This window comes from Photinus pyralis, unplaced genomic scaffold (genome assembly GCF_008802855.1).
Source record: "Photinus pyralis isolate 1611_PpyrPB1 unplaced genomic scaffold, Ppyr1.3 Ppyr1.4_LG6, whole genome shotgun sequence".
Taxonomy (NCBI): Eukaryota; Metazoa; Arthropoda; class Insecta; order Coleoptera; family Lampyridae; genus Photinus; species Photinus pyralis.
The window spans coordinates 12,016,335-12,033,257 of record NW_022170663.1 but is presented as its reverse complement, the minus strand read 5'-3'; the positions used below and the strand labels follow the sequence as shown (position 1 = coordinate 12,033,257).

Genomic DNA, 16,923 nt, shown 5'->3' with positions numbered 1-16,923 from the left:
AAATGAATCCCGAAGAAGTAGAATTTCTCGGAGAAAAGCAACTAATTAGCATAATCCCAACCTTTAATAGTAGCACGATACATTTAGTGTCTGGAGACATCGGACCCTTTCGTGCAAGTCTTCCAGTTAATGTCCCTTTATGGGTAGCAGTCAATTTGAAGCAGCAACGTAAATGCAAAATTCAGCCGCCAGACTGGATGGATGTCGAGCAATTAGAATTGTTAAAAGAAGCCGAAAAGGCTTCCAGGTACAGTTTACTTTTGTCGAGGGGATTCTTGAATAAATTTGTAGAAACTTTGTCAAAATGCCGAGTGAACACTACATGATTGAGGGTAAATTGTTGCTCAGCATAGCCACGGATGATATCGCACGTGCTGATGAAGTTCGAACAATAATAAAAGATATTTGGGATATACGCATGGCTAAGCTAAGATCGTCTGTTAACACATTGATAACTGGAAAATCATATGGTAATGTAGATAATCTAACGATAATGGAAATTAATAGTATGCGTCCCCTTATACCACATGCAATGGATCAAATACATCGCATGAAAATGGTTAGTAGTGGTGTCGTTATTAAGTTAAAAGTTACCCTCTATGTTTCAGGAACGACCACGCTTTAGCACTCCATCTCAAAGTACCTCATTAGGTTTATTAAACTCATCAACTGTAATTTCAACATTTAAATAATATTGTAATTTAAATAATAAATGTTCTATTTAATTTGACATGTGTATTCCCTCCAAATAAAAAATGCAACAGTGTGTGGTTAACGTCAAATAAAAGTAAGGTTAAGTCACGCCGTCTTGTCTGAATTTTCAAAAGTAAACCAAAAAAATACGTAATGCTCGTCCCGTAATTATGAGCGAATTGGAATTTCAGGATGAGGAACGAGAAGCTTTGTTATCAATTTACGAAGGCGACACTGCCTTCAAGCAAGTTTCCAACACCGTCTTTCAGTATAAGGTGAGACCTTGCCGTACTTCAATAGTTAATTAATTCCTTTTCAGTATGGAGAACCCGATAGTCCACGATCATTGCTGTTAGAAATAATATGGGGCGAAAATTACCCAACCGAAAAACCCGATGTAAATATGGACACATTCTACAATCGTCACATGTAATAGTTGAATAGAAAGTTGCGTTCAATAAATTGTATGCTTTTAGAAATGCTTCTTTAAAGCAGAGAGTAAAAGACATGGTATTGGGGGAAGCCGAACAATACTTAGGGATGTCAATGACGTATTCTCTCTTCGAGTATGTCAAGGAAAAATTCGATGACTTTGTAAAGGAATTGGCTAATGCAGAAATTGTGACCGACAAAGTTGAGGAATTGACAATCGGTGATCAAGTGGACGACAATAAGAAAAAATGTTTAAAGAAGGAGCAATTGACAAAGGCACAAAAAAGGAGACAGTGGGATAAGGTTGGAGATAAGGGAGAAAGACCTCGTGGTTGGGATTGGGTCGATATTGTTAAACACCTATCGCAAACTGGTAGCAAGGAGGACCAAGTCTCGGCGTCTACATCATAAATTGTTACCTTTATAAGTCACGTTATACGATTAGTAACTTTTAATAACGAATTATTTATAAATGATTTTTACGAATGTGTTATTTACATTAACCTTTCTACATTCTACATGCTGTAGATAGTAAAGCTAGAACTAAATAGCCAGATCATCAAAAATTATGCAAAAAAAAAAAAATGATTTCCAAAGTAGGAGTACAACTTTTCATATAGAGGTCTAATCTTAACAAATTTTGGTCTTTTGGATTTCTACATCTCAAAATTCTTTACTCTGTTCAAAAAATCATCAAAGTTGTAAAACTCTGGGAGTCACCTTGTGGCAGGAATGTTCATGATTCATGCCAAATAAAGAAATCGTCAAATAACATTTGTATTTGAAATTTTAATTAGTTATTATCTATTTAATAGGTATAAACGTCCAAAAACAATTTCCAATTTTACATTTTAAATAAAATAAATTTTTAGATGTAGGTATTTTACCCACCCCTGGCAATTGGGGCTTAAATAACCAAGATGATTGATATGACTAAATGATGAACAGGATGATGCTAGAAACTATTAGTCACAGTCACCTGTAAAAAAACCTTTATACGTGATTTTTTTTATCTAAAACGCCATTCCCTTTTAAAGAATTCCAATTCATAGTCAAAATCTCCTGAAGGCTATTCGGAACTGTAATCAGTAAAACTACTTTGAAATCATCCTATGAGTAATGTAACATATAATAACACCAAAGGCAATGTCAAGTGAAGCTCAAGACTAAACTTTACATTCAAAAGTTATATAGGTACTTTCTCATATCAGTCGATAACTACAGGTCTTTCGAACAGCAGAGAGGTCCAGTGTGTGGGTTATAAGTACTGCTGCCCGTTCGTTCATAAGACCTTTTTTTCTTAAATAAGTTAGCTCAACAATGTATATGTTTATTAATGCACAAATAACAGTAAATACAACTAAGGCTGCCCATAAAGTTGATGGTAATCAGTTTCGTTTTTCGGTTTATGGTTAGCAAAATAATCTCTAACAAACTGCTTTTCTGGACAGCCTAACCATAGCTGAGGCATCGGCAGAGGAGATGTTTCCGTGACGCTTATCCATGTATCATCAAACGTCCAATAAAGCTTCCCCTTGAAAAAGTACGTCTTTCCTGGAATTTGAACATTATAAAGTGCATTAGTTAGCGTGGAGAGCTCAACTACCATCATTCCATGACATTGCTGCGTCCAGATTTTCGGGAACACCACGCCATCTTTGTATATGCATCGGATAACCGGCATCTACAGTTCGTGTATCTTCATTATATCTCCACATCCTGTCATTTTTGAACAAATAAGTTTTTCCTGAAATAATCCTGATTATAAAATCCAAGCGCTCGGCACGCAAGTACCATTCTTAGGCCAGCTAATAACAGCATCAATTCGATCCAAATCGTCCGGGAGACCGTACTTTGATAAGCTTTGAGGGCTGTCTTCAACAAACACGTGACCGTCATAAACCCAAAATTGACTGCCTGTAAATTTCTGGTTTGCTTTGTTCTACGAGAGAAAAACCACATACCTGAAAATAGCACGATCATGCTGTCTGGTCTTTCGTATACCGCGTCGATCTTTCGTATCGATTCTGGAAGAGGGAACATCTGCTGTATGCGGGCGGGATATCCCTGCTCTAATTGGTTCTTATCCCTCAAACGCCAGAAGTATTCCCCTTTAAAAACAAAGAGCTGTTCGCGTATCGCAGAAATGGCGTCAATATTTCCTTCGCATACATCCGGAATTGAAGGCTCTGCACCTGGTGTAACGTCTTCGTCTGGTAGATGTTCTTCATCTTCATCAAGATCTTCCTCTTTCACAACATCGTCTGTCAAACCTTCATCTTTGTCATCTTCATTAGATTCGTAGCCGGTTTCCGGTTGTTCGGGTTCCTCAGTTTCAGGTATATTAGGTATTTCGTTGTCATCTTCATTGTAGCTGCCGTCTTCCTTATCGGTATCTACTTGGTCGGTTTCCTCAACACTATTTTCATCTTCATCGTAGTCGTACGCTGGAGGAGTCCGTGCTGTGGTTGTTCTTGGTGGAGACGGTGGAGGAAAATGCACGGGTCCGGATTCCGGCATTCCTTGAACTACGTGATTGATAGTTTCCAATTACAATTCGAGTACTACTTACTGTACAGAGCGTACATTCCCAAAATATCGTCGTAGTCTAAATCATTCGCGTAACCTTGATAGTAGGGGAACATTATCGATGAGACTACAGGGGAATGGGAGAGGCCAAGCGAGTGCCCCAACTCGTGGAAGGCAACGGTGAAGAAATCAGTACCTTGGGTTGATTCCTTGGTGTGGATGCTCCATTCTTCTTCTTCATCAAAATGTATGTCACCTCCTCTCCCGTGGAAATCCGAGGGGAAGAACGCGTGAGCCAGTACCTCTCCAGGTCCGTCGAAAGCAAAGCTGAAGATACACGCTAATGTTAAGATTATAATAACCGAAGAATGATTTACTTATCGCCATGAGGACCGCGAGCAAACATGACAATGATGTCGGCATTGAAATCGTAGACACGAGTAAATGTTAGCCTTCCGTACTTGCCCCAAGTGTCCAGAGCTTGTTGGATATTTTGCGCTATCACTTCTTCACCAAGCTTCGGTGTCCAATTGTACAAACTGCAACAAATCATTAGCATTATGTTTTCAGGCTGTGCCATTACGTACTAGTAAGTAATATGGCGTTTCTTCCAACCCTTGGATCCGAGCACATATCTCTTGCTCCTAGAATTTCTTATAATATCGGGCACTCCGCATCTTCGGGCCTTCATTAGCTGTTATCAAAGAAGACAGATTCAAAATCCAAGGACGGCCTTTGCAGTAGGTACTCACCGCCAAAGTTGCGTTATCAACAACACCAGTTTGTGGTATCCCGCCAAACTTTTGCATAGTCTTGATAACATCGCGTATTGCATCTTCAGTATAGAGAGCTTCGGAATTTGGTGTGTCATCCAAATATCCATACCGTTTCATGAAGTCAAACTAAAAATTTCGATAAAAATTTGTAGGACAAAGAGGGTGTTACCGTTTCACTCGTTGGTAAAGTTGAGGCTATTGGTGAAACCGATGGGACTGGATGGCATAGCGCAACTTTTAACAATATTAAAGAACAAAAAAAGCACTTCATTTTTATGCAATTATTGTAATTATAATAAGGATGGTAATGCAATGTGATAACGCAACGATAGATAAGTTGCCCCGATAGAAAATAAGCTGTCGGTTACATTGAACTTAAGGCCGTCATCGCGGGCAATGGAATTACTAATTGTGACAATAGTTTGTTGACTGATGGTATTTCATAGATTTATTTATTTATACCCGCGCGACAATTAAGAAAGTGCGCGTGAATCACTTGCGGTTGCCAAAGCTAATTCGTTAGTTTTCCGATACGCAACATCACTTCCTCAACAAAATTTGGCAAAACTTCCACTTTTATCAATGAGATTCATTCGGAGATATGTTTTACGAGTTGTTTTCCTCCGTAAAGACGCCAATATCCAGATTACGCAAATCAGCATAGTGATTTGTCATGGGAATGAGTGTTTTTTATCAAATACACTCATTCGCATGAATTTTGCGGATACCATTATTGTATAGGTCAGGGTCCGCCATCCATTCCGCTCTAATTTAAGTGATGTGTTCGTATTGATAAAAAAGTCAAAAGACCTTCGGAGTTGATGAGAACTAATTGAATTCGTCTATCTATATGTGGGTTCATGACAACTCTAGAAACGAGACGTGCTACATTTTCGATTCCTGAAATTCCGCAATTACATACAAAATTAGACAATTTATTAGGATTTTTTGAAATGATGTAGAGGTTCCTGCTGGTCTAAGGGAAAACCTTATTCAATTGGATGTTGAGCAGATGCAAGTTCCGCAAGAGACCGATGCTCTTGAAAGGTTTTTTCAGCTCTCACAGGAAACATAGGAAACTGAAAGAAACAATTTTTTACAAAAAATGCTGTACTTCCCTAGTCTAAAACGTTTCGTCTCCAAATCTGAAAAGTTTTAAATAGGAATTATTCGATATTTTTTTGTCTCTTAAAAGCTTCGGAAGGCGGCGACCGCCGTTAGTTGTCCGTTCCAGGGCCTTTTATGAACAAGGTTTTGATAAACGCCAGTTTTCATGGTTTAGATTCACACTGTATCCCAATACTTTTGCTTGGTAGGCTCGGCAAGTTACATAAACCCTCTTAAATCCTGATGCCGACTTTAAAATAAGGTAATCTAGAAAGCTCTTGGAGGACCTCAAAGGTTTTTTATTAAGCACATATGAAAACTCAAGACTCAAGAAACCCTTTAAAAATTAAAATTCTTGTAAAGATTTTAAAGCATTTGCAGTGGATGTTCTTGTAAAATTTTGAGAATACATATACAGGGGACTTTTATAAGGAGTTTTACAAGGATTCTTATAAAGAGGTTCCATGTTGTATAAATTTGTGGCAGTGAGAGACTATCCCTGAACATAGATGGCGAAAAGCAGATGCCGACGCTCCCTCTGAATTCAAGAATAGTGTACAAAATTATTACTAACAAGTAACACTGCTTGTTAATGTTGTTATCTCGTTGTGCGTTAATATAAGGGGAGAATGGAGGGGCGACCGCGACCCTGAAATGTATACTTTTATTTATCAGCAACATTTTGCTACTCACATAACATAATGAATATTCTGCCATTGACGAAAGATGGTCTTTACCTTGACCTCTGTACCACAATTTGTCATTTAATAATAAACTTTTGCATATCGTTTGATGATGCCCATTATAGAACATTATCTTAGCTATATTTGCATCGCAAGAAGGCATAGCGTTTTAAATGACATCACTGATTTACGTAACAATTATTTTATGAAAACTCAAATTCGTATATTGTGTACAATAGGCAAAAATATTTCATATTTATTGTGTGCATGTTTTTGAACATGAGAAATAGGTACATGCATGTAAGGGGTGCTTGGATTTGGCCCATTTTTAATAAGTTTATTACACATGATATATAGTACCTATAGGCCAACTGTGCGCAGTTTGAACCAAATCGGCTCAAGCGTTTGGCAGTTACCCATCCTGTTCACGGACGGACAGACGGACACAATCGACCTCCTGTATAAAGCTTGTATCGCTTTGTTCTGTAGATTAATAGGTCAGCGAAGAGAGAATTTTCCTGATTTTTCTGTGCGGAACTGCCGACTGCCCAGTGCCAAATCAGTTCCGATGTACTTAGTATTTTTTGAATGCGTTTCTAGTCTATAACTTTTGATTGAGAAGTCTGATCGAAAAAGTACGAATTGTTTTGGATTCTACACCCCAAAATTAATGAGAAAAAGTGTTTTCCCGAGAAATTTTGGTGCAGTCGATTTTTGGTAAAAAAGGAAGGTTATACACTGCCTTTTTTTGAGCCCCGAAAAAAAATGGTCTCAGATCGACCCGGAAAAAAAATTTTCTTATAGAATGTGGCCTGTAGAATCCATAATTTCAAACAGTTCCAAGATTGGGCTACTAGTTCAAAAGTTATAGCCCTTTGAATTTTCTTTCGAAATTGGTTTCTAGTCCATAACTTTTGATTGAGAAGTCTAATCGAAAAAGTACGAATTGTTTTGGATTCTACGCACCAAAATTAATAAGAAAAACTGTTTTCCCGAGAAATTTTGGTGCAGTCAATTTTTGGAAAAAAGGAAGGTTATAATAGGTGTATATACACTGCCTTTTTTTTGGCCCGAAAAAAAAATATCATTGTATATAATATACATCTTTATATACAATGGTAGTATGGATGGAATTGATCTTTTCTCTCACAAATACACTATACTTACAGCTCTCCCACATTAGTGAATTGCGCAAAAGGACGTTAGAAATGATACGCATAATCAGTTATATTTTCTCACTGTACCTATTTAATTTTCATTGCTAGCTAAATTCAAATAAAGTTTGTAATTGGGTAAAGGTAAGGCGTTAAAAATAATAAAATAAATAGGTCTATGGCCTGAAAGAATTAAAAGACTCCTTGCATAAGAAGCATAATATCACATTCCGGTGATTAAATATAATGCTGACAGTATCATGGTCTGGTCTGTGTCTGGTGCAAAGTAATGACGTAATTCAAATCTCAACTTTGTTTACGATACAACAGCTTTGAAGAACAGTCACAAGATAGCAACACTTCCTTACAAGATTTTTCTACTGCAACAATATCCTATCCCATGACACCTCTTTATATTATTTACTCTATTTTACTCTATGGATTCGTAGAGTATTTTAGGGAGACAAAAAAGCTCCTTAAGGATTTTCAGACTTCTAGATTCGCTCTTCTTGACGACTAGAGCTCTTAAAGACTGAATGTCTAAATTCACCGTTCTAAAAGTTGATAAAACTAAACGCCTTTAAAAACTCGGCTTTAAAAGGTTCTTAAATAATTTTGGAGGCTTTTAGAGAGATTCTTTGGATTGAGGTGGTACTTAGGTACTTAAAAACCATAAAACCAAATTAAAAGCCTTTAACGCTAGCAGGAGCTTGCATGGAATGTATTAGCAGTGGATCCCAAAGTTGACTGGGACCCGACCCATCTAACAAAAATTGCACGCATGCAGTGTTACCAAGTGGTCACCCCCATCCCAAATTAGGTACTGACCGCGCCCGCGACGTTGCTTAACTTCCGTCGAGAACTTGTGTTTTCAACGTGGTGTCCCAGAAAGGAAATCTGTGATCTAAGGGAATCCAATTGGAGAATCTTTTCTTTAAAAAAAGGGCACACGTAAAGGATGCCGCGAATTTGGGGCTTTGCTTTTTAAAAGATCGTTATAGACAGTTATTAATGCCTGACGGGAAGTGCGTCAAGATCGCAAAGGGAAAATGAGTGAGTCCCGTGTTAATAAAAAGATGCACAAAAAGGAATCTAAAACAAACCAATTTTCAGTTATGTAGGTTGTACCTATAGATACCAATAACAAAAATTTACCGTAATTAATAAATAATTGTTATAACATCCAAATTACAATGAATGGCGTAACAGGTCAACAAACATTTTCCTGTGGGAATTTGAACAATTACTCTTTAATAATAAAGCAGCGCATACACATACACATATCAGCAAATTACTGTGACTTTTGTATCCATGTTGTTGGAGGGGGTGTGAGTGTAGTGACGTGCGACACCAACGCATTTTTTCAAAGAATGGCGGCCCTTTTGGTACGTGCGCTTTCCGCTAAGAGTGGCGCTGCGAATCGCGCCCTGTGAAGGGCACGCGCTACCAGCAGCACGCGTTTGTGTAGCCGAAGTGCTAGTGCACTACAAGTCCATATAAATAAGCATTGTTTCGCTATCAGCCGCGCCTCTCTGCAGAGCCTCAAAAGCGCCTCCTTTTTTTTTAAAGTGAAAGATCGAATGTTAGGAGCGTCAGCGCTCAGCGGTTACGGTCACGAAAATAATGAAACGCTTGGAGGAGAATGAGTGAAGAGAGCACCGCGTTCCCTACTCCTCATACTCGCGCGGTGGAAGTTACTTGAACCAGTGTACTTCTTTTATTCAGTGGTATACTTCATCTAACTACCATCTACCAGAAACAGTTCAGTAAATGATAATAAATTTAATTAGATCTATTTATTATTTTAAATATTGATTACACATTATAGGTAGTGTGCATGTCGGATAAAGTATGATATTTACAATGTAAAAATGAAACAAAACTGTACTCAACAATATTTTTTAAAGCTTAAATAAATTGCAGATTGCTTAAAAGTAATTCATTTTTGAACGTTCACTTTCGTCGCAACTTAAAAATTCTAACTTAATTAAATGTCTCGACCATCATGTGACATTACGTCTAATCTCTCACACAGTCCAAAGTATTTCAAACAGTACGAAGGTGTTGCTGAAACGGAAAACAATATTGCATTTTTAAAAAAGAGTACTGTTTCAAACAGTTTGGTCCAACAAATTATATATTCACAAAATGTACATCCGTCACCATGTTTCCATATGTAAAGGTATTGCATTCGAACAAACTGCTTACAATAACAACAAAATAACAATTAAAATTGATATATACACTGGGAAAGCGTAATTTTATTGGTCAATGAACGATACAAAAATAACTGGAGATTAATACTGGTTTACGATGAACGGAACATGAAGAATAAGGTAACACTATCTTCAATTCACTACCTTCGATTGTTATTAAAAATATTTAAAAAGAAGGAACGGTATTTATTATGGTATGATTTTGATATTCACAATTTTTAATAAAATTTCAACAACACAGATTACCTAAAAACTAAAACGTAATGATATTTTACCTTACTTTGGACATATCTACCTACTTTAACTTTATCAAGATACATGCATATACAGAGCATGATTAACAAATGTCGTAATATACACATTATACTAATGCTATGTCCTCTCAGTCTGGAGTGCGGATCGGGCCCGTATTTATTACTGAATGTCCCTCCCCTTTTCTCAAAGGTAAGAGTAATAAATACGGCATCAAACAGTCTTCCAAAGCGAGAGAAAAAAGTTGAGATTACAAGTGTCTTTTTTTGTATACCTAAAAATTAGCGAAACTGTATTGCTTCCATTTTTCTGCGACAATACAATCCCACCGTGATGATTATCAATCATTTTTTATTTACATAACTCGTAACTTTATTCTTAAAACATGTCCAGACTTTGCAGTCACCACCTATATGTAAAACATAACTACCATCTCAGTATTGCTAAAGTTTTCGAATATAAACTCTCTTATCTATTCGAAATTTATTTAACGGTCGAGTAATTTTGTGATTGATTTTGATTTGTCGCCACCCAATTGGAAAATACGTCCCTGGAAAATTATTTAAATTAGATTTGATGCGCGTTAAATGTGCAAAACATGTAGATGTTGTCACTGTTCTCATTTAAGCTGTGATATCGTTATTAATTAGAATTAATTGGCATTAGACATTTTTTTCCCTCAATGAGGCAACAACATTTGCATGTGGCTCTTCCACATTGGCGGACTTACCGGCAGTGACTGACAACACACTCATTGCTGCAGTACTCGTCTTCCCATTCGGCGTTGGAGATGGCTGGATTGGGGCAGCCGTTACGAATGCAGGAGTTAGGTGGGCGCATCGGACCTTGGCCAACGTTCGGCTGCGCCGAGTTGGGGGGAACTTGGGAAGCCGCCGGTCCGGCCGATGAGACGGGAGGCGAGGTTGACACCATCGGTGGTGGCGATACGTGCTGCATGTGCTGCTGGGCGACTTGCTGCTGTAAGACAGGCGGTTAGGTGGATTTTTCGAAAGGGTGAAGGTGCTACCTGTTGCATGTAGGTTGTGTTGTGTCCCTGCGGCATGTGCTGGGGCATGTTCATATGATTTGGCACTGGACCCATAGGTGATTGTAACATCGCTTGATGTTGCTGTCCGTTCATCGGACTCATCATAGGCTTTTTGGCCATGAGCGGTTGCTGCTGGCTCGTAGGTGCGGGTGCTGTCGTCATTGGTGGTGAGGGTAAGGTGTTTTGTGGCGAGTAGGCGTTATACTGAGGAGGTGGTCCCGCGCCGTAATTGCCATAATTTCCGTACATACCGTCTCCTTCACCGGCTCCTTTTGAAACTAAACTCGCCCTATAGGCAGCTAAAGCTTTCAAATATTCCTTCTTAGCAGCTTCTGTTTTCTTTTTATATACCTAGCAACAAAAAAGAATAAATAAATACTAAATAAAGGGTATGAAGCGTAATAGACACCTTCTCCTTTTTTTTACTTCACATGATTTGAGATATTAAAAATTCCTGATAATAAAAGGCTTAGAGGACTATGGTCAGAAATTAATTTAGACAAAAATACGTAGACCTAATTAGTCTATGAAAAATACTCACATTCTTATGTTCCGAATCCAATGCATCCCACATTGAAGCAACAATTTTCGAAACCTCACCGAAACTTGCACTAGGATTTTGTCCCTTAATGGCAGCTTGAGTATCACGGAAAAATAACGCATATGCGGACACAGGCCTGAAAAGAGATCTTATTATTTTTCTATTACATTATGACGGTACTTTTGGGACTTTACAATAATTCAAACGCAATAACCGTTGTTGATGGATATTATATTAGATACCTAATAATTTCTGGATCTAACTCCAGATAACTGTTTCGTATCTAGATACATAGACTGATTAATTAAGTTAATTAACCCAAATCACTTATAAATTTGGTACCTATATCACTGATATTTGAAAGCACCTGCAAAATACTTCTAGACAAAAAATCAAAAAGTAATTGTTTGACAGATTGATCCCACATTTGACAAAATTATTTCTTTTGTTTAAAATATTTACAAACTCAAAATCACATATTCTTTGAAAAGTACAGTGGGGTGCGGGTTACTACGGCCACGTCGCTTTTAATAATGACGATCCGTTTTGGAGGCGGAAAAAACGTTAAATTAGGTTCTGATACATATTACAAAGTACATCCGTTTAATAGGACTCAGCTTTTGGGGACCAACTGTATTAGACTACGTATTTTTCATAAAATCGACGGCGTGCGCCATATGTCTTCACAAGTAAACAGTAAAACGCTGTTCTCCCACGCGCCCTTTTCCCTGTATAAGCCTGATTATTGTTTTGCGGCAATGTAAATCGGTATTTTGGTAGGTGGGTACCTATTTATGGACTTACCTTGCCAAGGAAATCACGCGTCTTTTTGTTTTCGTTGGCGCCTGTCGCGGGCGTGCGGAGAGTATTTAGTAGTAGACCGCGCGCGTCGGTTGCTTAAACAAAATGGTGGACTTTTATGTACCTACTTTCGCACTCTTTTACTGTAGGAGTCTATGAGAGAATTTATTTCTCACATAGTACATGTAGGATATAAAAAATGCTTTATTTCCCATACAAATCTATTAATGCGGCATACTTAAGCGAAAAATTTGGGTGCCGGATTACCTTATCGCCGCTTAGTATATTAATAAAATTAATTTAAAAAATGATCCGTTTTTTTGCGTCATCCTGTTAGTACGACGCAATATACCGGTCCCTTTGCAGTCGCTATGTGTGGATTTCATTAAACATATTGACAAAGAGACAGTGGCAGATTTAAATTTTGCCCCTAAGCACACCGAAAGATATGCGCCCCAAAATAATCTTTAAATTGCAATACATTCTAAAATAAAATTCAAATTATAACATGACATTTTTAAAACTAATATGAAAAGAAACGATCTACCTCGCTATCTACCAATTCCAATTTATTTCATAATTTTAATTAAACATTTTTGTCATTTGTAACTTATTAACGGACTTATTTTAAAACTTAAAATGTTACGTAAAATAAATATAGTGCAAAAAATGCCGCCCCCTAAAGCTGCCACCCCTAGGCACGTGCCTAGTGTGCCTATATGTAAATCCGCCACTGCAAAGAGATAAAATGTGACATGTAGGTAAATGAGGATTTGAGAATTTCAGCTGACAAACATTTCTTTTGTTTAAAATAGTTACAACCCGTTTGGACTGTCAAATGTCCCTGTGTGACTAATTGTTGTTCAAAATTCATAGCAAACCTTGTTTACGGATATGTTTTTTGTACACGTTACTTACATTTTTTTTTTGCCTCTTTTCGATTAGATAGCAAAACTAGAATCTCACAAAATATACGTTTTAGCGTAAATTTGACACTTTAGTGAGACTTTTGACGTCGTTGTCAAATGTCAAAGGAACATTAAATTAATAATTGGATTATATACAGCGCGATCGAAAATGATTAGTGTAAATTTCCGCGTCATCTACATATTTTATGCGTAAGTTCTCGGAAATTAAAATACTCAGTGCTAAAGGGGCCTCGTACTTTAATATTTCCTCGCCCTTTATGCGTCATTTTTCTGATTTTTATGTAAATAACTATTATTTAGCAAAAATGGACCATTTACTTTACAACTAAATTACAAAAGAAAATGTAAATTTATTGTCAAGTCAGGAGTTGATTTCAGAAGGCCAAATAGTCAACAGAGTTCCTAGAATTTGATGTTAAGTGAAATCTTACAATGCTGAAATGTTAATTCTACCTCGACATCCTCAGATTGCTACGTTCATGATCAATTTTGAGTAGACAAGCACGATTCTCTACTTAACCCCGTTGTAAACTACAAGAAGAATCTAAAATGGAAAAGATAAAAATATCGTCGGGGCGCAGGAAAGGGGAGATAGAGAAAGCGAATTGGTGAAAGAATGCTTGACAAGGATGAACGCAAAATGAATGTGGGAAGAACTACAGAGGAAAATATTACGAAAGAAATGAATACGGACGGGTTGAAGTCGAAAGGAGGAGAGGGGTAGAAGAAAAGATGGAAAATGAGCTCAAAAGGGTCTAGATGTACAAATATGATAACAGAGCGCAAAAGGAAGAAAGATCTAATAAGGAAGTGGTTACCAAAATATTTGTGGGAAGGAAGAAAAAATATTAAAACAATAGCGAGATTCAGATGCGGAAATAAAGAGGGAGGGAAAGAAATGAAAACAAGAAGAAGAAGAAAGATAATGTAGAATATGCGGTGACGAAGAAGAGGACATAGAACGCATGTTATGGAACTTTTCGAAGGTGGAAATGACAGCAACAAATAAGAGTGAGGTGCTGGATGAGGGGTGAGGAGGTGAGAAAACGTGGATTTTAAAGTAAAGAAGGGATTTCAGTTTTATGTCTCATTTGTAAAACGTGAAAGATTGAATGATTGACTTGAAGTCGAGAACTATATTTCTTTTACTTGCAGACCCCTTGTTTAGCCCTTCGTTTGTTATTAAAAAATACACTTGCGTCTTCACAAGTACCTAGTTACCTTACTTATGATTATGACTTTCCCTACAAAAGAAGTTCAATGTTAGTTTCGTTCTCTCTTTAAACAATTAATTATTCCCAAAGCTGATCGGAGAACTTCATCACATTTCCATTACAAGTGGAGGTGGATTTATTCTTTTCCGTGAGAAGGCGTAAAAGCGTATTGATTTCCCAAAATCGTAAACATAAAACGTAATTGCACAACAAAAAAATCGAGTAACGTCGCAAAAATACAGACTTCAAAATTAAAGCCATCAATTTTTCAAAACATAGAAATACATAGTATGTAAAAGAAAATTGCAACAATAAATCTGCTTTACAACTTGCGCAGGAGAATGTTAGGTTTATGGGCCATATAAACGCTCCCCCCCTTCCATTCTCGATACAAGGGGGAAAATGGCATTCTCAACATTTTAATACCGTTTAATAGCCGAGTAAAAATCAATAGCCTTATACTTTATACCAGGGCAATTCAATTCTAAATTTCTTACGTTTTGGGCGTTCTACATGCTTTGTCTAAACAAAATTTCGGCAAGCATACTAGTAAATTTTGATATCCAAACATAAACGCCGTTAAGTGCACGAACTACATCTGTCATATTCCTTCTTGGGATCCTTTTTTACTTTTATTCCCTCTTTATGGCGCCATATATAAAGATAAATATATAGTACGAGTATATACCTATACAGCTAACTTGCAAGAAAATTTAAGAAAACTTTTATGTTTACGACAGTTTTACGATAATGGAAATTAAAATTGCAGGCTTTTGTATTTCGGTTTTTCCTTCAAAGTGATTTTTTAATTTAAAATAAATAAATAAGCGTACTTTTGTGGTTCGTTAGGATCCTTCTTCTTCTTTTTTTTCTGTACTTTGGGCTTCTTTTGAACTTTTGCTAACCCTTGATCCGCAGGTTCGGGAGACGGCCGTTTCATTGCGGTGATCTGAAAGAACGTATTCATATGCGAACGAGGACTAGGCGAAACTTACAATTGCAGGATGTGGAGTGCTATCGTCTGAGTCCTCGCTGGTAGTTGGTTCTTGTCCCGGAGCGGCAGGTGGGCTATTTCCACCCCGTCCTTGCGTCGGAGAGGCGTTGTACTGTCCTAAAGCGCCGGGGGGTGGCTGACCGTGGCTCATCATCATCTGCTGCTGCTGTTGCATCATCAACAACTGATTGTTGTGCTGTTGTTGTCCGGGACTCATCGCATAATTCGGTTGCGGCTGAGGGCTGTGATAGGAGGGGTTTACGATGCCGTGATCGGGGCCTGAGAGGTACAACGGCTGTTGGTATCCGCCGGAAGGGTCGTGCATTCCCATATTGTCCTGCTGCTGGTTCATTTGTTGCATATTAAGTTGTTGCTGCTGCTGATACTGATTTGCCGCGTGTTGCTGCTCTGGATTGATCGCTGGAATGTCGAATTCCTCATCGCCAAAACTCGGAGTATGAAACGTCTGGAAGAAAAAGGAAACACTCATTTAGAACTAACTGAAGACGGAAACTTAACTATAATTCGAGTTTTCTAAGTTGGGAGAGTTTGAAATTAGTTTCGTTTTGTAGAGATTCGAAGAATGGTAGATGCATTAAAAGTGGCGGCGGTCTAACAGAAATTAAGGATGCTGGAACCAGTCGTACAAAAGTTGCACATGAAAACGGCGTCAATGAATGGGGCTTTATGAAACAATAGAACTAAAATGATTAATGCAACCATTGCGGCGAAAATTATTCATTACGTGTATACACACTTACCGCCGCCGACTATAATTAGATTCAACAATAAATTTGGCAAGTGAAATAAAAATGGGTACGAGCTGATTTATAATGTTCATATAATTCTTCTTTATTTTTATACAAAGTTATGGGCCATATTTCTTAGCTGCCAAATAAATTACATCCAAGGGGTATTCAGCTCAACTCTATTAAAGTTGGTTTCGTAGGTCACCACCGCGGCGCTGCCGACGCCAGATTTTAGAGGTATTTCACTTGAAAGAAATGAATTTTGATTGACTACTTAAATTCAAACAAGAAAATACACTCAATCTCTTGAATGAAATTCCTTCTGCACGTCATTTTAAACTCGAAATTTTACAGTATATCGTAAAGTTGCCGTGAGCCACTCGCGACTTCCATTAACATTTTCAATTACCGAACAGCAGCACAATGAGAATTTTTCTGATTGCGCAACTCTTTCCGCCACATTTATTTCAGAAGTTTTTTTTTCGTCCGAACGAACAATCATAATAACGAAAAAAATTATACATAATTTCAAGGGCATGTTAAAAACGTTTCCTGTCGATGACTGAGCTTTGAACCTCGTGAAGGTTTGTGACCCTTTCTCTCCTCGTGTAATTAAATGTTGTTTACAACACAATTTAAATTTATTTCTTCGAGAATTAACACTTAATAGGTCTCCCCAAGACAACGTTCACATAGGGTGTTACCGAAGAAGAAAATTCTGACAGGCTCGCCTTTGTTTGCCCGCAATTATAGTGTCAAAAGTGACATTCTGTTTAACTTGGGCAAGAATAACGCCAATAATAAT

At 37.6% G+C, this 16,923-nt stretch overlaps 4 protein-coding genes across 7 annotated transcripts in view; 2 read left to right on the top strand and 2 right to left on the bottom strand.

The window, feature by feature from the left end:
- Positions 1 to 2: 2 nt before the first annotated feature.
- LOC116174136 (probable DNA replication complex GINS protein PSF2) lies at positions 3 to 730 on the top strand. The gene is made up of 3 exons (XM_031491957.1): positions 3 to 247; positions 292 to 559; positions 609 to 730. The coding sequence occupies exons 1-3, from the start codon at positions 3 to 5 to the stop codon at positions 690 to 692; spliced, it is 597 nt and encodes a 198-aa protein (XP_031347817.1). The 3' UTR covers positions 693 to 730.
- Positions 731 to 756: 26 nt separating this feature from the next.
- On the top strand, positions 757 to 1,611 carry LOC116174137 (RWD domain-containing protein 4-like). The gene is made up of 3 exons (XM_031491958.1): positions 757 to 968; positions 1,013 to 1,122; positions 1,170 to 1,611. The coding sequence occupies exons 1-3, from the start codon at positions 864 to 866 to the stop codon at positions 1,534 to 1,536; spliced, it is 582 nt and encodes a 193-aa protein (XP_031347818.1). The 5' UTR covers positions 757 to 863; the 3' UTR covers positions 1,537 to 1,611.
- A 283-nt stretch (positions 1,612 to 1,894) lies between these two features.
- LOC116174135 (matrix metalloproteinase-25-like) lies at positions 1,895 to 4,873 on the bottom strand. The gene is made up of 9 exons (XM_031491956.1): positions 4,600 to 4,873; positions 4,407 to 4,556; positions 4,242 to 4,348; positions 4,032 to 4,193; positions 3,698 to 3,981; positions 3,090 to 3,653; positions 2,920 to 3,042; positions 2,732 to 2,872; positions 1,895 to 2,679 (listed from the first exon to the last, which is right to left on the bottom strand). Exons 1-9 carry the CDS (start codon positions 4,699 to 4,701, stop codon positions 2,486 to 2,488), a joined length of 1,827 nt encoding a protein of 608 aa, XP_031347816.1. The 5' UTR covers positions 4,702 to 4,873; the 3' UTR covers positions 1,895 to 2,485.
- Positions 4,874 to 9,761: 4,888 nt separating this feature from the next.
- LOC116173717 (TOX high mobility group box family member 4-A-like) overlaps positions 9,762 to 16,923 on the bottom strand; it is a 103,560-nt gene continuing 96,398 nt past the window's right edge. For 2 of the 4 annotated variants that reach the window (XM_031491375.1, XM_031491378.1), the window contains 6 exons: positions 15,371 to 15,835; positions 15,209 to 15,324; positions 11,432 to 11,567; positions 10,870 to 11,241; positions 10,573 to 10,820; positions 9,762 to 10,392 (listed from right to left, as the gene is read on the bottom strand). In XM_031491375.1, the coding sequence (XP_031347235.1) occupies positions 10,326 to 10,392; positions 10,573 to 10,820; positions 10,870 to 11,241; positions 11,432 to 11,567; positions 15,209 to 15,324; positions 15,371 to 15,835 (1,404 nt within the window). In that variant the 3' untranslated portion in view covers positions 9,762 to 10,325. The remainder of the gene's footprint in view (positions 10,393 to 10,572; positions 10,821 to 10,869; positions 11,242 to 11,431; positions 11,568 to 15,208; positions 15,325 to 15,370; positions 15,836 to 16,923) is intronic. The other 2 variants (XM_031491377.1, XM_031491379.1) reach the window with 1 other exon arrangement.

Coding starts and splice junctions, on each gene's coding strand:
- LOC116174136 (XM_031491957.1), top strand. CDS start 3: ATGAATCCCGAAGAAGTAGAATTTCTCGGAGAAAAGCAACTAATTAGC. Junction 248..291: donor GAAGCCGAAAAGGCTTCCAG/GTACAGTTTACT, acceptor ATAAATTTGTAG/AAACTTTGTCAAAATGCCGA. Junction 560..608: donor AAATACATCGCATGAAAATG/GTTAGTAGTGGT, acceptor TCTATGTTTCAG/GAACGACCACGCTTTAGCAC.
- LOC116174137 (XM_031491958.1), top strand. CDS start 864: ATGAGCGAATTGGAATTTCAGGATGAGGAACGAGAAGCTTTGTTATCA. Junction 969..1,012: donor ACACCGTCTTTCAGTATAAG/GTGAGACCTTGC, acceptor ATTCCTTTTCAG/TATGGAGAACCCGATAGTCC. Junction 1,123..1,169: donor ACATTCTACAATCGTCACAT/GTAATAGTTGAA, acceptor GTATGCTTTTAG/AAATGCTTCTTTAAAGCAGA.
- LOC116174135 (XM_031491956.1), bottom strand. CDS start 4,701: ATGAAGTGCTTTTTTTGTTCTTTAATATTGTTAAAAGTTGCGCTATGC. Junction 4,557..4,599: donor CTTTACCAACGAGTGAAACG/GTAACACCCTCT, acceptor CGAAATTTTTAG/TTTGACTTCATGAAACGGTA. Junction 3,654..3,697: donor GGGAATGTACGCTCTGTACA/GTAAGTAGTACT, acceptor TCAATCACGTAG/TTCAAGGAATGCCGGAATCC.